General features: G+C 33.5%; 2 protein-coding genes across 3 annotated transcripts; one reads left to right on the top strand and one right to left on the bottom strand.

Annotated features, from left to right (window-relative positions):
- Positions 1–1783: 1783 nt before the first annotated feature.
- Positions 1784–8432, top strand: LOC134719611 (uncharacterized). Of its 2 annotated transcripts, none has more exons than XM_063582603.1 (6): positions 1784–1998; positions 3171–3311; positions 4379–4423; positions 5341–5476; positions 6481–6594; positions 7952–8432. In XM_063582603.1, exons 1-6 carry the CDS (start codon positions 1820–1822, stop codon positions 7985–7987), a joined length of 651 nt encoding a protein of 216 aa, XP_063438673.1. In that variant the 5' UTR covers positions 1784–1819; the 3' UTR covers positions 7988–8432. The 2 variants fall into 2 exon arrangements, with proteins under 2 accessions (XP_063438673.1, XP_063438672.1); XM_063582602.1 differs by having other exon boundaries at positions 5323–5476; positions 7952–8429.
- Positions 8433–12414: 3982 nt separating this feature from the next.
- LOC134719610 (cartilage matrix protein-like) lies at positions 12415–17794 on the bottom strand. Its single transcript, XM_063582601.1, has 3 exons — positions 17686–17794; positions 16214–16768; positions 12415–13364 (listed from the first exon to the last, which is right to left on the bottom strand). The coding sequence occupies exons 2-3, from the start codon at positions 16764–16766 to the stop codon at positions 12760–12762; spliced, it is 1158 nt and encodes a 385-aa protein (XP_063438671.1). The 5' UTR covers positions 16767–16768; positions 17686–17794; the 3' UTR covers positions 12415–12759.
- Positions 17795–20608: the final 2814 nt, after the last annotated feature.

Genomic DNA, 20608 nt, shown 5'->3' with positions numbered 1-20608 from the left:
ATATCCTATCCCATTCAGAACAATTCACATACGGATGATGCGTATATACTAAAAAAGATATGCCAGATGAGAGATTAGACTCCGATTTTGCGGTTTCAAGAACATCAACATGTAAAAGTGTGTATTACGCAAAATGTTTAATATACTAGTACACCATACAGTGTGTGTCAAATTGAAATTTACTACATGCGTTCATTACGAGGTAAACCTTAACAAATATTGACCAAAATTGGGTTTTGACATATTTTACCAAGTTCACTGAACATAAAAAAAAAAAGCTGGTGCGATGGTACTTTATGGACGTATATTCTCTTTTATTACTTGATTTCCATTTTATCAATAGCAAATGACCCAGTCTCCCAAATATGTTTTTTTTCAATCCCAAAGTAATAAATGCACAACCATTTACATCATTTTGCTATATTGTGATGCATTATTACGTGGTAAAAGATTTTGAAAAAAATTAACACAACATATGTCATGGTTAATATATTGGGAATTGCTTAACGTCAGATGGTAAATGTTGTATGCATCATCTGAACTAGATCAAATTACCAACACACACACAAATGGTGGGTCTTATTGAATTTTTTACTGTCACGTACGCACCCCTCGAATAGTTGTCGCAAGGAACCTATCTATAAGGGCGATTGGCACTGACTCTACACCAGGCACCGGATTTAACGTTCCTATTCTCATCGGACGTGGTTGCGTACTTGTACATCCCGGACAGACAAACATGCGCCCCTCTTTGACGAGGGTAGAAATGCCGGTCTGACGAAGAGCTGTAGTGACCATATTAATATTACGTAGTCACTGTAGTGGTGGTTGTCAAACGAATTAGAAAACATGTCTAATAGACAACCATCTTTTCACTAGACTATCCGTAATACTACACAAAAAAAAACTTCAAATAATCAGATACATTGTAAAAAGTTTATTGTGATACTTTGTACCTTTCCAGCTGGGTTGATAAAAATGATAATTACTTTGTACCTTTCCAGCTGGGTTGATAAAAATGATAAACAGTAAGCAACACTGACTAACAATACAATCATATTCTCGCCAGATGTAATGAACATTGTTAAAAGGAATTAATAGAATCATTTTTTTTTTATTTACATGAAGCAGAAAGAAACGGTTAAATCTCAAAAAAATGTTCTCCTTTAATACTGCGATCAAACAGCGTTTGTACAAAAAAACAGATACATAACTAATGTTTTACTGTATTTGTCCTTATACACCAAAAAACTAAAGCTTAGGCAAGATAGAGTCAACTATGTAGATTGATACAACTAAAGATGAAAACTGCAGAGATAGTACATAGATACTGTAAACTTATCTTTCTAAAAGTATTTTACCGAATCTGTGTAAAATCTTACCTACCACACGTCCAGATATGACAAATCGAAATAAATTCGGTAACAAAAACTTAATTACAGTCAAAACTATAAAAAAAAATTAGACACATATTGTGCATTTATAATTTCTTTGTAGAATTTTCAAATTCAAATGATTTTTTATGTACAGACAAAATACTAAAACTTTCTCCTATATGTAAAGTTGGGATGCAGAGGATTCACCAGTACCTGAAATTAACATGAACAGAAATTTTATCCGTTTTATCCTTGTTATTCTCTTGAGTTTAGAAATACAATATTATTTTTAAACTGACATTGTACAAAACTAGCCTATGAGCGAACAGATAAACTTTATCGTGTATTTATATATTTAAAGTTCACCTATAAAACGATCAATACTTTATACACATATCTTAGTGTAGAGTAAAATAAACGTAAACAACACACACCATGGTAATATGACAAATGTTATAACACGGGCACCAACTAATTCTAATAGCAATGTCGTCACTACAAATAATGAGGTTCCTGTCAATATTCGGACCATGACAAGAAGCGAAAATGATTGTAAATTTGTTGCAGACCTAAAGGTAGAAGCGAAAAGAGCCGAATACATACATGCTACCAGTGCAGGAAGGTAACTATCTGCTAAGAAATGCAATTCTGACAATTTTAAAAGTAGTGCAAATGATGATTTTGCTTTTTCTGTTACATTTGTTAGCTCAAAGATGAACAGAGGTCTAGACGTACGGTCAGACACATGCACCACTTTTGCTTGCTGTTCGTCGTTCCCTGAATTATAATATGTTAAAATTCTGCCCTGTCCGACTTAGTCGAATTTTCAGTTCCAATCTTACATGTAGTTTTCATATGGTATTCAGATCAACCATTATACATCTTTCTTTTATTTTCCTGTTTTGAAATACTTGCCGATGAACGTTGAACAGCCAACCGAGCTGATCGCGTGTCCGACGTCTAGACTTATGGTCACATGCGCCGCTTCTGCTTGCGCGTGGCTGTAAGTGGTTCCCTGAATTATGATATGTTAAAATTCTGCCCTATCCGACATACATGTAGTCGAATTTTCAGTTCCAATCTTACATGTAGTTTTTCAACTATCATTCCGATCAAACATTTTTTCATCTCCTTTTATTTTACTGTTTTGAAATACTTGCCGCTGAACGTGGAACAGCTAACCGAGCTGATCGCGTGTCCGACGTCTAGACATATGGTCACATGCGCCGCTTCTGCTTGCGCATGGCTGTACGTGGTTCCCTGAATTATGGTATGTTAAAATTCTGCCCTATCCGACATACATGTAGTCGAATTTTCAGTTCCAATCGTACATGTACAATGTAGTTTTTCAGCTGTTGTCCCGATCAAACATTTTTTCATCTACTTTTATTTTACAGTTTTGAAATACTTGCCGCTGAACGTTTGACAGCCAACCGAGCAGATCGCGTGTTCGACGTCTAGACATACGGTCACATGGACCGCTTCTGCTTGCGCGTGGCTGTACGTGGTTCCCTGAATTATGATGTGTTATTTCCTTGATTACTAAAAACTGCCACAAATTTGCTATATTTTTTGGTAAATTAAGACATGTGACATAATGCAGTAACACATCGTATATAAATTTGAGAATGAAAATGGGAAATGGGTCAAAGCAGAAAACAGCCGAAGGCCACCAATGGGTCTGCAACACATCGAGAAAAAAATCGCACCCGGAGTCGGGCTTCAAAAATATTAACTTATTAAAAAAAATATCGATGTAACACACTATATTTATATATTTTTGTTATTCCACAGTATAAACACCATTAAGAGAATAACGGAAAGAAATCACGAAGAACAAGATGATTGGTTCTACGACCGCAACTTTATAGCAGAGTACAATGGTGACCCGGTAGGGATATTGACATTGTCATTTCCGGAAGATCCGATCCCTGTGTAAGTGATACAATTAAATTTTAATACTGGTTAAAACATTTTTATGAACTTTAAACTTTTGTTAATGGTCACAGTGGTACCTGTGGAACGAGTTTGATGTTTAAACAAATGCATACTAGTACTGTTGTTTTATTGTATATTAATTTGATTTGAATCAAAATAGCTCTCATATCAACGTAATCATTAGAATGAATCAAAACATCAAAGAATACGACAAATTATAAAAGGTATTTATGAAACCGACACCGTTTTTTAATGCATAAGAAATGTAACCGGAACAATAACGTGTTCTAGGAACGAAGCCAAAAGTATTTTGAAACATATATAATCAGCTTGTTGCGGTTAAAAGTAATCCGTGACTTCACGTATTGAGAAACTGGTTTGTGAATTTTATTTAAAAAAAAAAAGATTTACAATTATACCGGTCATAACTTGTGTGTTGATTATTATTTTCTTAATATCCAGTGGCAAATATTTCATAAATGTTCAGAACGGATTCAAGTTTATATAAAATTCATAACAAAGTGTAGGTACAAGTATAATGTTCGAACCGGACGAAAATCGGGGAAGCCAATGTAAAAATAGCGTATATTGGAAAAGTACAGTCATTTAATATTGAGGCCACCTGCGTACCCCTGTAAAGAGCTTTAGCGAGGGTTCGTAAACATGCAAATATCCTAGCATTCTCTGTCAACGTGGCATCGGCTTAATTTTCGGAACGAGCCCAAGTTAATAATTTATACAAAAAAAGGTAGGTATACTGGTCGTCGAGAATGAACAACGGAAAATTAGTTAATTAGTAAAAGACAGCTATTCAGTCTTGCAGCAGGTAACCGTCGAAGCATGTAAAGAGTGTTTGCAAGCGATCGCTAATGTACACTCTCTGTACACGATATATCGTATTGAACGTCCCCATTATGCCCTGATCGTGATCCGGATAAGTACTTCCCGCTAGGATAAATAAACGCCTCATGTTGGTACCAAGATACCGTGAGGTTTTGGTGGACAGAATTTTTTAAATTAGTTTTGAAACAATTATTTGATTATTCTTTTTAATATCTTTTCAGTAAAAGTGATTATGAAATGGAATTTGGATGTACAGATTTGTGTGGGTAAGCAGATTTTAATTCCATACTGCGTTAAGATAAATATTATTCTACGGAGGTAAGGTAGAGGCGGTAGCGGCGTAAGCATTTTTTTAGTTTGTGCATAGGCTAGTATATTGATAATTGCTCATGGTAGGTCGATACCATTTGGTATTCAACTTTATATGCATTGGCACATGTCATTGCCATTGAGATTTTATTGCGTCGTTCCCTCTGATGTTTACATGTTGTACTTAGTGGTAGGTTCATGATCGAGGGTCTAGATGGGATATAAGAAGATGTGATAAGAGTGCCAATGAGACAACCCTCCGTCCTAGTCAGAATTGGTGATAGGTCAAAGCGCGGCCTTCAGTGAGGAGCTTTGTCTCACATCGAACAGCAAGCTATAAAGGGGCACCAAAATGACTAGTGTAAAACTACTAAAACAGGTCTTTTCTATATAAAAAAAAACGAAAAATGAGAAACACTTACGAACCACATCTGAAAACGAACCACTGAACTAAAGGTGGCCGACATAGGACAGGTTCAAACAAAGTTTTTTCGCCAATTGATATTAGTTAATTTTTTTCCCCTCTTTTTCTGTCTTGACATTTTTCATCATTTAAACTCCGTCCTGACCAAAGCCTAATGACCATAAGAAAACGAATAAACCGTTGAGCAAACGTCAACATGTCATAGAAAAAAACAAAGACCGAGAAAATGAACAAACTAAGGTTGACGTCAACTCCGAAAAAAAACTGACACATTTATACTTGTATCATTAGCTATGGTGTCCTTACTTAATTGGTACGGACATGCATCGTATATTAACAAGTGAGAAAATAGAACATCAGCTCATGTCGTTGTTTTTGTTGATAACAGTCTGATCTATACGATTCAATTGCATATCTTTAATTATGATTTAGGTTATTCTGTTTAAATAGTGGTCTTGATGAAACTGTGATAGAAGGTTGTTTATACATCAGCGATATCTATGTAATTGAAAAATATCAAAACGAAGGTATAGAAACACACTTGCTACAAATGGCAGAGAAGGAAGCATTGAAAAATAATATATCAGTAAGTTAAATCAAACAAATGTCTGTACATATGCTTCATTTAAGTAAAAACTAAAATATAAAATTACAATAGGTGGTATATTTGCAATTGAAAAAACTATCCGTTAGTGATCAAATGAGACTGATTTAAAAAATAATGGTTATTACTGAATATTAAAAATCTTATCTTATTAGACATACACTATGTGAGACATTTACAAAACATTTTGAAATTATCATTAAAATGTGTATTTGTTCTTTACTTCTTTGGTAAACCATTCCGTTTGAATGATTTGTTTTAAATGATTGTCAGAAACACTTCTGTTGAGATTTAACGGTGTCGGCATTATTGAATATAATGTCCTAATTCCGAAAAAAAAACGTGGCTAACAATCACTATGCAAAACAGCTAAACAGAAAGTCAATTCAGTTGAATTTATATACAGTTACTGACAGTAATATTGCTGATTGATTATGTACTTACGTTTCTCCCCCAAACAGTAGCATGTGTTCTCGATCTGTTCAAAGTTTCGTGACAATTGCGTTGCATTATTACACGTGCTAAGAAGATGCTATTACCATCCAAACGAAATAAAATATGTATATGTCAAGGGGACACCATTCCTAAAGGACACGGCAATCACAAAGAAAAACGTTTGCTAAATGTCGTGCACATTAACATTGGTTTATTGATTGGTGGTTGGTTGGTTAACGTCCAGTGGCGAATATTTCATCCATGTTCAGGACGAGAACAAATTAACAATGAAAACAATAGATAGTTTTGTAATAACAGAGGCCATCCGGGATGATGATCGGGGACTGCCACTGAAAAATGAAAGTATTTTGTGACAGACATTTTGCATTGCAACAACCCACCTACGGACCCCTTAAGGTATTGTTACAAAGAGGGGATTAAAATTGGAGCCTGGCGTTTAATTATAATTAAAACTATCTATTAAATCTAACATTCGAGAAAAATGTAATAACTTATACAACACAGTAAACTTTGTTTGTTTTGTCTTTCAGGTTATATTTCTTTACGTCAGATTCGGTAATACTAATACACGCCTGTACTTAAATCAAGGATTTACAATTGTAAACAAAAAATGTTGCTGTATTTGGTGTACAATGGGTGTTTGTGTAAGTTTATATTTTTATTTGGTGTTTTATGGGTAATTGTGTCAGTTTATAAGTTTATTTTATGTTCTATGGGTGTGTGTGTGTCAGTTTGTATTTGTATAAGGTCTTTATAAGTATTTGGTATTTATGGGTGTTTGTGTAAGTTTATATTTTTATTTGGTCTTTCTGTGTGTTTGATGTTTATTGGTATTTGTGTCAGTTTATAAGTTTATTTTATGTTTTATGGGTGTTTGTGTAAGTTTATATTTTTATTTGGTCTTTCTGTGTGTTTGATGTTTATTGGTATTTATGTAAGTTTATAAGTTTATTGTATGTTCTATGGGTGTTTGTGTAAGTTTATATTTTTATTTGGTCTTTCTGTGTGTTTGATGTTTATTGGTATTTGTGTCAGTTTATAAGTTTATTTTATGTTTTATGGGTGTTTGTGTCATTTGTATTTGTATAAGGTCTTTATACGTATTTGGTGTTTATGGGGGTTTGTGTAAGTTTGTATTTGTATAAGGTCTTTCTTTGTGTTTGGTGTTTATGGGTATTTGTGTCAGTTTATAAGTTTATTTTATGTTCTATGGGTGTGTGTGTGTGTCAGTTTGTATTTGTATAAGGTCTTTATAAGTATTTGGTGTTTATGGGTGTTTGTGTAAGTTTGTATTTTTATTTGGTCTTTCTGTGTGTTTGGTGTTAATGGGTGTTTGTGTAAGTTTATAAGTTTATTGTATGTTCTATGGGTATTTGTGTTTGTATAAGGTCTTTATAAGTATTTGGTGTTTATGGGTGTTTGTGTAATTTTGTATTTTCATTTGGTCTTATTGAGTGTTTGGTGTTTATGGGTATTTGTATCAGTTTATAAGTTTATTTTATGTTCTATGGGTGTTTGTGTAAGTTTGTACTTTTATTTGGTCTTCCCGTATGTTTGGTGTTTATGGGTATTTGTGTCAGTTTATAAGTTTGGTTTTATGTTCTTTAGGTGTTTGTGTAAGATCATCATATTTATAGTATACGTTACGTTCCATCTCGTTCAATTTATACCAACAACTTAATTCAAACTAGAGTAGACTATGAAGTGTTGTGTCTTTGGTCAATTTTTCTTTTTTCGTGATTTCCTACCTTGACTTAAAACAATTATTGTGTTGGGGAACGACCATGACTATGAATATTACCGTTCAAGTTAATAAGTCGTTCCCTTCTCAATGCTTATTGTTGTCTAATCTTGACTCTCATGCAAAAATAATTTTATCATGTTATCATTCGTTCCGTAAAAAACTTTCTTTTAGGTATTTTACATGAAAATGTATCTCATATTCTTTTTCATGCACGTAACATGCGTAAGATAATAACAGTTTCACATTTATATTTGTAGGGTTTTTACACAATGGAAAAGCGTCTGGTTTTGTAGCAAAAGATGACAAAAACTTGGTTTAGAATACGCCACAAAGATAACAGAATATCGAGAAAAGTTATCAATTGGCACAACGTTATTTTTTGGTCAATGACAACCAACTTTACAAGCGTGTAACTCAAAAAATTTACGTGTATTGCCGTTTGCTGCATTGGGATTTTCAATTTATAATATGAACATGATGTGCAATGGTTTTTCATGTATTGTTATGATTTATTCATAATTGTTCAACTGGGAATATGTTGTTTTATTGTGTTTCATTCGGAAACAGTCATTAAATAAAAATATTATCGACTAAACACCTACTCAACTATGAATGTATCTTAAAGGACAAGTGTCGTATAACCCCATACAGCTACATTAAATTTGATACAAATGAAACAAGATTTGAAATGATGTGCAATGGTTTTTCATGTATTGTTATGATTTATTCATAATTTTTCAACAGATAATATGTCGTTTAATAATGATTTGTTTTATTTTTTTACTGCACAATACATTGAACTAACAGAAGCGATTGATTATTTGTTTGTTTTTTTTTCGTGTTTTTTTCCTTTTATTTTTCCTCTAAAGCTTGTTAAACTTTAAGACAGATTTAGGGGTTAGAGTAAATAAAAATAAGAAGATGTGACATGATTTCGAAATGAGACGACTATCATGTATAGTTTAAATGAAGTGGATGTAAACAATAATATCTGTTATTCTTATTTCAATGTTATATTTGGAACAACCCTATTGACAGCAAGCAAGTGCATGCTTTAGTTGTAGTAGTTTGGTGATTGTGGCAGTTTTCCTGTTGAATATCTGTTTATCGTTCCCAATGAAATAGTTTATATATTAAAAAAGGGCCGAAATATACATGAGGGATAGTCAAACTCATAAATCGAAAATAAACTGACAACGCCTAACTAAAAATGAAAGAAGACAAACAGACAAACAATAGAACACATGACACAACATAGAAAACTAACGAATAAGCAACACGAACACCTTTAAAAAGTATGGGTGATCTCAGGTGATCCAGAATGGTATACAGATCCTGCTCCACATCAGGTACCCGTAAGAATGAGTAAATATATAGTTTCGTGATATCACGTCAATTTTCATGGTGTAATTATTTATAACAACTATATGTGTACTGTAAATGTACACGTGTTAATATCCTTTATAACTTAATCTCAAAGGTTACCTTAGGCGTATTTGGCACAACGTTTTTGAATTTCGGATGTTGATTCAATATGTTTAACGTATCGGATCAGTGGTTTTTTTTTGCTACTTTGGCCAATTGCAGAGGAATTATTTTTTCGTTTTTCAATCTAATTAAAATATTGATCTCTGATTACATTTGAGGTTGAATTATCAATGAGATAGACCATGGGTATAAACCCTGTGATTCATTTGAGGTTGAATTATCAATAAGATCGATCATGGGTATAAACCCTGTGATTCATTTGAGGTTGAATTATCAATGAGATAGATCACGGGTATAAACCTTGTGTTTCATTTGAGGTTGAATTATCAATGAGATAGATCATGGGTATAAACCTTGTGATTCATTTTAGGTTGAATTATCAATGAAATAGATCATGGGTATAAACATTGTGATTCATTTGAGGATGGGTTATCAATGAGATAGATCATGGGTATAAAGCTTGTGATTCATTTGAGGTTGAGTTATTAATGAGATAGATCATGGATATACACCTTGTGATTCATTTGAGGATGGGTTATCAATGAGATATATCATGGGTATAAAGCTTGTGTTTCATTTGAGGATGGGTTATCAATGAGATAGATCATGAGTATAAAGCTTGTGTTATATTTGAGATTGGGTTATCAATGAGATATATCATTGGTATAAACCTTGTGATTCATTTGAGATTGGATTATCAATTAGATAGATCATGAGTATCAACCTTGTGATTCATTTGAGGATGGGTTATTAATGAAATATATCATGGGTATCAACCTTGTGATTCAATTGATGATGGGTTATGAATGAAATATATCATGCGTATAAACCTTGTGATTCAATTGAGGTTGGGTTATCAATATGATAGAACATGGGTATAAATCTTGTGATTCGTTTTGGGTTGGATTATCAATGAGATAGATCATGTGTGTAACATTACCGTACTGGCTTCAGCAATCATAAAAAATTATACCGTACGGCATAGAATATAACAAAACAATTCACAAAAACAAATGCGACATGCATAAACTTACGACAACCACCGAAATACAGTCTCCTGACTTGATACAGCCACATTAAGAAGCGGGGTTTAACATGTCTGTGAGCGTTCAACCCTCCCTTAACATGGGACGGTGATGGAGCATTACAACATAAGCAGCAATTATAGAAATCAATTGAAAAAGGCTTTAAAATCGTTAGTAAAATCAGAGGAATCATATGTTGGTGGTTGATGAAATTCTTTGTATTGTCACATACATTTGTAATCATTATTAATCATTTTATTCTTTTATTCTAGTAAGTCATCCAGGAGAATGATATACTTTCAACCAATTTCATGAGGTCAAACACGCTTTGTTTAAGTCAATTACATGTATCCCCATTTTAACTACAACTTCAGGAGTTTTTCTCCTTCTGTAAAGATCAATCCAGCGGATAAGAAGTTTGTTTTCAACTGTATTAAGTATTCAAACTAATTTTCAAAAATCCGAAAAAACGAAAATGTACATAATGTTTTTTTCAAAGCATAGGCATATATATAGCAACCAAAACAAAATAGGTAAAAATTTAGCATCGAGCGACTTAGAAAAAGTTTACATGAATACACATGCCAAATGTCACACTCGCAATCGCTTTGAATCATTTCAATGAGAGAATATATTTAAAGAGGGCTATGAACATGTCTGTTCAGTGACAAAATAGTCGAAGATAACATTTTTTTTCGAACTAATAAAGCAAAACAAACTGACACCACCATATCGAACACTGAGTTAAGACATGCACCACAATAAGTGGATTTAAGAAAATACTGAGAAAAAACTAAATAAAATATTGATTTTAATACAACATGCTTATCTTAAGGCAAAACTATGAACATTTTGTTAATTTGCTAATTTACTAATTTGCAGCCATTTGAATAGGATTATACGTGCCTCAAAGATATATGCAAATTTACATGTTTCCAAGTCACAACCGCAATTTGTCCGAATATTGGTGAGTCCTACATATTTTGTCTGCTGTTCGTGTACAAATACACATTGTACAAAATGTGCTAAAAAATCCCGCGCGAGTGCGGCTTGAACATGTTGACGACCACTTGAAATGTTTATGGAGTACGCGTTTCTCAATCTGTGTTTATATACTGATGCAATATGTTGATAGTGTTAATCAGTTTGTCAGGTCTTCATTCATAGGCATCTGTATATCCAATTAGTAGCTTCTGTCTCGGTGTTACACAAGTGCTTCTGAAACGAAGGAAAAACAAAGAAAAGAATAAGACAAACTAGAACACTGATGATAAAAACATGTCCCAGTGGTCTAGTTTGTAGCACTTCTTTTTTGCGGATGTGAATTTGATAAAGTGATCTAAGTTGAAATAACATAAGCAAAACGACTGGTGCCACATTTGGAACAGGATCTTCTTACCCTTTTCGAAGCACCTGAGATCACCTTTTTGCTGGGGTTCGTGTTGCTTAGTCTTAAGTTTTTTATGTAGTGTCTTGTGAACTTTAATTTGTCTTTTTTAATTTTTAGCCATGGTGTTGTCAGTTTATATTCGAGCCAAGGGTTTGACTGTCTCTCTGGTATCTTTCGTCCCTCTTTTAAGACTAAATCTTTTTCGGTAGGAAACATTCGTGAAACGGGAACGAGATTGTAGCTACAACAAAAGGATCATATCCGATACCATCTGTATAACCGATATTTATTGATGGCTAACCAACTCGTGATGGCGTCCGTAAAGCTTACATATAGATGATTGCATCTTCAACATTTTACACTCTGCGTTTCATATCTTTCTTGTGAGCAGCTACCCTCTACAAATACAATACCGTATCAATGGGAAGATATTTACTCCGTTTGCAGGCGCTGTTGGAATGTTGCTTCATAGAAATATAAGGTAAACAATTTGGAAGCTGAAATCATCTCTTTTGTCGTTTTTTTTTTAACTGACCCCCATTGTCAATTTCGATAAATGAGACAGACTTGACTATATATGTAGCATCCTTTATCGGGATAGATACGGTCAACATAGTCACCAAATGTTGAATTATTTAGTGAAGGAACACCATCTATATAGCGGAAAGTAGAGCTGAAGGATATTGCTAATTTCTTTTCTTAACTTTAAGAGTTAAATTCAAAAACAAACAAGCATTTCGGTATCTGTGTTTACAGTTGATATTGGATTACACAACAAAGAATAACAAACAAGTAAGCTGAATTATTTTAGCAAATGTCTAGTCTATATAAAAAACTCACAAACGAAAAAAAATAACGATGAAACACTTTTTGAAAGAGACAAAACTGTAATGATTTCATCTATAATACAATAGAAACAAGAATAATCAAATATACGTCGTGTCAATTGAGTGCAACGTCTACACAAGACTCACCAGTAGCGTAAAATCTCTTGAAAAAGTTGGAATAGCGCTTATTTTTGACGGATTCGTACTACTCTAACATTTTCGACTGCAATTGAGATTTTAATATGACATTTATAATTATATTTACACATGACTTTGTAAGAAGAAACATAATAAAAAAATACAACTTGTTCATGATTGTCACAATTGCTTATGCATCATCGAAGTTCGCAATAAACTGTATTAATTTGTTCTAACAGTGATGCTATGTATGTATCAATCGAGTTCACCAACATGTCACCATCTATACCAATATGAAATGACGTCGATGCTATATCTAACATAACCTGAAATTGTTCATCACTATTATCAAGTCCAACCACGAATATTTCTACTTTTTCTTTTAAAGTCTCAATAAGTTTACTTTCTTCAATTGTCACATCTTTCTGGTAATTTGAAAAGACAACAAGTAACTTCTTTGCAGACACACGTGCACCTGTTTCACTATCAAATAATAACGCATTGGCACTGTTAATCAAGGCTGTAATATTGGTATTGGTATCGGTAGTTTTAATAAAGGACGACAACTGTCTTTGTAAATTTTGTCTTTCAGTTTCGTTATTGTATTTATTAAAATCAAACCGTAGATATGACGAAGATGCAAACGTTAATAACGCAATTTGTTTGTTCATCGGTCCGAGTTTGAGTCCGGATAATATTTTATTTATTATCGTAGGGACTTTGGTGGCTAAATCTAAGTTTTGCCAACCATTCGAAGTATCCACAGCAAATAAGACATCTCCTTCTTCATATCTTTGGCAGACTACAAAATAACGTCAAAGTTATTATTAAGGTCTTTCCTCTTCGCGAGGAAAGACCTTATTGTTTTTCGCATGTTTTTTTTTTTTTTTTTTTTTTTTCATCCAGCATTTGTTTGACATGGCCTCCCCTCGTTTCTATTGGAGTTATCAAAACCAAATATGGACCATCGGTAGACCTCATTATGAAGTATTACCAGATGAGGCTGTGTAGGATTTCATCATCCCTTTTAAAAGTTATCTCCCTTTTATTGATTTTTTTCAACATGGCCCCCCCTCGTTGTTTTTTAAGATATCATGATCTTATTTGGACAATAGGTACATCTCATCATGATGTATTACCATATGAGGCTGCATAGAATTTCATCATCCCCTTTGAGAGTTATTTCCCCTTGAAACAATTTCTTTCCTTTGCTCATTTCTCAAAAAATGTTACAGATAGAATCGATTTGAAAACGGCAACATGTACAGGAACAGATGGCAATGTTAATAAACATATACAATCATTTTGTTATTAACCCTTATAAGGAGTTATTCATCTTGAAAAATTGTATACAATTTTAGAAAAAATCTATTTCAAGAACTGGAAGTCGTAGAGACCTGGGACCTTCACCAATAATCTTTAATTCATGTGACCTTCAATATGCACCCAAGGTCAAAGGTCACAGAGTGCAAAAAAAAATTACGCTGCAATTTCAAGCTTACATATTAGGAAAACGATAAGATTTTGCTGCCTACATACAGCGTATAAAATGTTCCTCTCGACGAACTCTACATTTTATATAATAAGCCCAAAAATGTCCGACCGTCTGTTCAAAAGTTACAACGGGATGATTATTAAAAGTATAGTATTTTGTGTATATCCTTCTAAAGGTAACAGATATCAACCTACTATAAACTGAAAAGATGATCAGTAATTCAAGACCTTCAATTTGAGGTCAATGTCAGTTCATGATGAAATTTCACCTTGACCTTCACATTATACTATGACCTTGACCTTGTGATATTTGAAAGGTCAAGTGGTCTTGAGTTGAATGGTGATAGTCCGATGTCTCTACGACTTCCGGTTCTCAAGTTTGGTATTGCATCATATATTTGATGATTAATTGTGACCTTGGTGAACATTGAAATTGTCCCAATTCTTTTTCTATGATGTTGTCCTTTAACTGTAGATCATTTACCATTTAACAGATTTGAGATATCTGCTGTCGTTTTAGAGATAATGCAGTTTGAAATTTTGCGAGCGGCGGCATGTATTTCAGAATCAACAACAGCTTACTACTTAAAATGTTTAAGAAATTGAAGAGGTTGACATAGTTATATGTTTGACCAAATACCAAAAACATTCCATGGGAAAAAACACCCAAAAAATCATTTAGAAATTTTCATGTTTTGCATTAACTTTGTAAGTTTCATAACTTCTATTTATATCGTTGATATTGCATCATTTTTGACACTTTGCCAAATGGGGTCAACTGATATATCAAATTGAAGGTCTCAATAAACTCTGCTTAAAAATGAAAATTTTAAACCTCTTTTTCATCCCAGGGGGAAGGGTGGGGTCATTTAGTGCAAACATTCTAATTTTTCAGATGGTAATGTTGTCGCATATCAAATGAAAGAACATAAAGCGTACATTTCAAATTTCAAATTCGCGTCCCCCGAAAATTGGTTGGATGGGGTCATTGAGTGCAAAAAAAATTCTTTTACAATTGGGTTGTTGTATATCAAGTAAAAGGTCATGATGTGTACATTTGAAATATCAAATTCCTGACCTCCAAAAATTAGTTGGATGGGGTTATTAAGTGCAAAAATCAAACTTTCTAGAACATGGCGTTGTCGCATATCAAGTGAAAGCTCATCTATCCTGTGTTACATACATCATACTTCCGATCTCAAAAATGTAGGCTGATGAGGTCATTAAGTGTAAAAAGTGAAAAGTTTCAGAAGGTATGCTTGTCGTATATCAAACGAAAGGTCGTACAAAGTACATTTCGAAAACATCACTTTTACAGGAAAGACCTTTCAATTGTTTTACAAACAATTGAGATACTAGTTGTTGGTATTTTTCTCTTCCCATTTTCAAAACTCATTTAATACTTAATGAAATGTATAAAAGTCTTTGAACATATTTATTGTTTAAGGTTTACAATTGTGCATTGGATTTCTCATCGTGATTTGCCTGTGAAGTTTCAAATTGTATAGTTTACCTTGGTCCTTATATGATTTTTTTATTAATTTATTTATTTGTTTTAATGAAGGCCATATAAAATCGGGTTCATGAGCAATATTTTTGAACCTATTAGTTCTAAATACTCTCTTGATGTCATAATATTTCCTAAACGCAGTAAAATCGAGATCGTCTTATTAGTTTAGCCCTTTGAATTTGATTAACACAAAAACTCTATATGTATGATGTTGTTAACGATTAATTATCGGTGTAACTAAATGAATGCATTGCTTTACGTTTGGAATATAAACTATAATTAACTGCTGCAAATGTTTTGTACTTTCGTCCTTAAAATGCTTTCCGATTCAAAATCCATTAAATGTCAATTAATACATTATATACAAGAATGTATCCCCAGTACACGAATGCCCCACTCGCACTATCAGTGTCTATGTTCAGTCGACCGTGACATTGGGGTAAAAACTCTAATTTGGCATTAAAATTAGAAAGATCAAATCATAAGGAACATGTGTACTAAGTTAGGTCAAAAACTACCTTGACCAAAACCTTTAACCTGAAGCAGGACAGACGGACGGACAAACGAACGATCGGACGAATGAACGGACGCACAGAACAGAAAACATAATGCCCCTCTACTATCGTAGGTAGGGCATAAAAACTCACTATCACAGCTTTGGTCAATTAGGGCATCCATCATGTAGTGCCATAACCGATCATTATTGTACGGGAATATTTTTTCACTTCCTCCAGTAATAACAGACAGGAAATGATGCGACACATCTTCCCCAACAGCCACTGCCATCGTTTCTATTCGATGACCGCTCACTGTCGATATCATGCTGGGTGTAGATGGCAGTCCGTCAGATAAAACAATGATATACTTTTTCACCTGACTGCTTGCTACAACACGGTTTCTGTTATATAAGATATTAACAGCATGGTTGATGCCCTTGTGAATTTCAGATATCCCGCCTCTCGGATTCATTTGGGATACAAATGCATCAAAACTTATTTTATTCATAGCGTTGTCAAAGTTTAGCTCAATGTATGAATTATCAGTATACGAAATAATGGCTACTTGAAAGTTGTTTACAGTTATCTCCCATTCCTTCGTAACGGATTTAATAAAGTTCTTTGTTATATTGAAATATTCTGGAGAACAACTGTTAGAACTGTCTATTACAAATACTACATCTGTGGGATAAGGCTTGCACATATCTAAATTGAATAGAACAAAAATAAATATATAATTCATTAAACTTGTAATTTATATGAATATGACTCCAAGTGACGTGACGAAAAATTGACCAATGATACACCATGGTTGTTCTATGTAGACATTTTCTAGTGTTTGTTATGAACACTCTTGTTTATTTTACTTGATGAATATGCAATCAAACACATAATATCTTGCACACGACAAAATTGTAAAGTTTACGTTGTTTTAAGAATAATTGCATCTGATTCAATTACTAGTAGACATTCTTTAAATACTATTTAAACTTAATCAAAGAACTGAATCATAGTATCAACTTTTTCTTTATAGTCTATTAACAGGGGTAAGAAATATAATCACAAATGGCGATCTTATGCATATTGAAATTTAACTTGCAAGAAAAACTACGTTTGATGGAAAAAGCTTGCTATTTTGTATCTTCCACACACATTTGTCAATATGTAAAGTTCTCATACCCCTTCCCAGCTGTCCGATATAGAAGCTTTTTTCGATTCTTAAATAAATAAACAATCGTTACTCAAAAAGTGCATTTTTCAACAATTGTGTTTGCTTGTTACGTGGTTTATCATGTTTATGTGGGAACCATGTAAAAGCAGGTAACTGCTAGTGTATATGCGAGTTCGTCGTGAAATACAAATATGTCATATATAACCTGTTTGACATGTAGATTAGTATATACATGTATATTTGTTTAGGGGCCAGCTGAACGACGCCTCCGGTGCGGGAATTTCTCGCCGCATTAAAGCCTATTGGTGGCCTTCTGCTATTGTCTGGCTTCTGGTCGGGTTGTTGTCCGTTTGACACATTCCCCATTTTCAATTTTATAGCTTAGTCTTGGAGAACACTGTCACAATTGACTTAAAAATTAGTATGGCTCTTCAGTAAAACAACTATTTACCTATTCCACAATATTTTCCTGTGTAATATTCTGCACAGTTACATGTAAAACTCGTCAAGCCGTCGAGGCATGTCCCACCATTGCCACACGTGACACCAACACAGTAATCTATATCTAAATTAATGAAACAATATTGTCTCAATCTTATATTTTGTTAGTAAATATAATTTTAAATGATTTTGGTAATTCGGTTTAAAAAAATCTTGTGAACTAAGGAACTAAAACCATGAGTTAACACATAAAATTGAACTCAGTTTGAGATATATTGCTAGGAAGCGTATTTTAAAGTCATAATATTATACTGAATATTCGTGTCACATTTTGTAACTAAATTTAAAGAACATTCCATCAACTAATAATGTATACACACCCAAAAGATTTGATATAGTAAGTAAAAAAACTTATTAAAATACTAATACTAATACAGGCATTGTATATTAAGAAAGAATTTCTGCATTGCTGCAAATAATACGTGATAAGATATAGGAAGATGTGATGTGAGTGCCAATGAGACAACTCTCCATCCAAATAACAATTTATAAAAGTAAACACTTATAGGTCAATGTACGGCCTTCAACACGGAGCCTTGGCTCACACCGAACGAAAAGCTACAAAGAGCCCCCAAAATTACTAGTTTAAAACCATTCAAACAGGAAAACCAACGGTCTAATCTATATAAAAAACGAGAAACGAGAAACACGTATAAATTACATAAACAAACGACAACTACTGTACATCAGATTTCTGACTTAGGACAGGTGCAAACATTTGCAGCGGGATTAAACGTTTTAATGGTACCATACCTTCTCCCTTTTTCTAAAACAGTATTACATCACAACATAGAAAACCACACGATAGAATATCAATTGGAAGACTTAACTCAATCAAAAAACGTAAATTAACACGTGATGTTTGCTGCGCATATTTGCAATTATCTTTCAAGTTACATATGTAGGTTACGATGGTGCAATGTATGATGCGCGTATAAATGGTATCTCGAAAAAAAAAATGTGATGGTATTTTGCATATATTGGAAATGGAGACCGTTAAAGGACTCTTTCAATTTTAACTACACCATGCGTTCGCATTTGATTGTTAAGGACATGTTATTTATTGTTGAAAAAATTGTCATGTTTTAGCCGTCAAACTAGCAATCTTAAAACTAAAAATCAAAAGTGAATAAGGCGTAACTTAGATAAAAAGAAAAAAGATAAATAATTTATACTATTAAACGAGAAGACCTCATTTTGGGTGTCGCTTCTCTTCTTTCCACAATAAATTAATCATCATGCCTCTGTGTCCTATGGGTACAGTACATAATCGCATTTGTCATCCATGCATATAATTATTCAGATTGAGTTATTTTGGGTGAAAAACGAGAAAAAAGACGTCCGGATATGTTTCCGTCATTGGGCGAAATTTTAAGTCAGATCAGACTTCCGGTTTGCGTTTTTCTGTATACTTTGAACATACATTAATACTACGAATGCAGTGTATTTTCTGTCTTATAATCGTAATTGGACGAAATTTAATTCAGATTAGACCTCCGGTTTACGTTTTTCTTTTTACTTTTGAAACAAATGCATATACTACGAATAAAGTGTATTTTCTGTCTGATATCATTTTCAAGTTTACTATCCACGGCAGTCACAGGATATTTTAATAGAGAGGGTCTGAATTTGCGTTTTCTTTTTACTTTGAAACAAATGCATATACTACGAATAAAGTGTTTTTTCTGTCTGATATCATTTTCAAGTTTACTATACACGGCAGTCACAGGATTTTTTAATAGAGAGGGTCTGAATAATATATTAATGACCGAACTGAGAATTGACTTTAAAAAGAAAATACACTTTCGGGACGTCTGGAACGGGTGTTTTTAAGATCGAAATTTCAGGATTGACCATTTCGGGATCTGGGATTTTTTTTTTTGAATTTCGGGATGTCGAGATATTTAATTTGTATAATGAATTCAGAACCTCGGGATTTCATGTTTTTAAGCCCGGGATATTGGGATCAGGCCCCCTCCGCAGTGGAAAATCCAGATTTTTTTAAACGCAGGGGCCCGTTGACTGCCTAAGAGGGGCCCGCTCCGGTCATGCTTCAGTGATTCCCTATATAAGCAATCATTTATTTTCCGGAAAGGGAGGGGGGCTTAAATCCGCCTCTGCCCCGACCCCCTCCCTTTAATGACTGTTCATAATATACAGATAATTTTTCATTAAAATTAATAGAGAACAAACAAAAGAAAAAAGATTTTTGTGCGGAAAAATGAGGAGCCGGGCTAGAAAAACAATTATCCTGTCCGAAATTACCTATGACTTTTGATACCTTCACTAAATGTTTTACAAAACAAGAAGATGTGGTATGGTTGCCTATGAGACAGCTCTCCAAAAGAGACCAAAATGACACCGAAATTAACATTTAAAGATCACCTTACGGCCTTCAACAATAAGCAAAAGCCGATATTGCATAGTTTGATATAAAAGACCCCGAAATTACAATGTAAAACAATTCAAATGAGAAAACTAACAGCCTTATTCATGTACAAAAATGAACGAAAAACAAATACAATGTATCACTGAACCACTGAATTACAGACTCCTGACTGGAATGTTCATAATACATGTACACTAAATGTATGTTCCTAATGAAATTAATAGAAAACAAATAATGGGAATTTTGGAAATAAAGGAGGAGGGTTAAAAAACTTTTGATACTTTTCCTGAAATTCTCAAGTCATTAAATTTTTTACAAAAATCTTCCTACAACACTTTACATCCTTTCAAATACGCTCTAAATGCCCGCGATTTCGCGGGTGTGTTCTAGTGTGTTATGAAACGACATAGAATAAAACACAATTAAGGAATACAGAAGTAAGGAGCCTAATCCAAAACCTTATTTAGAGAATAATCTAATTGAC

The sequence above is a fragment of the Mytilus trossulus genome, chromosome 5, assembly GCF_036588685.1.
Source record: "Mytilus trossulus isolate FHL-02 chromosome 5, PNRI_Mtr1.1.1.hap1, whole genome shotgun sequence".
In the NCBI taxonomy this organism is placed as follows: Eukaryota; Metazoa; Mollusca; class Bivalvia; order Mytilida; family Mytilidae; genus Mytilus; species Mytilus trossulus.
The sequence above is the reverse complement of the archived record's forward strand: the minus strand, read 5'-3'. Positions and strand labels throughout refer to the sequence as shown.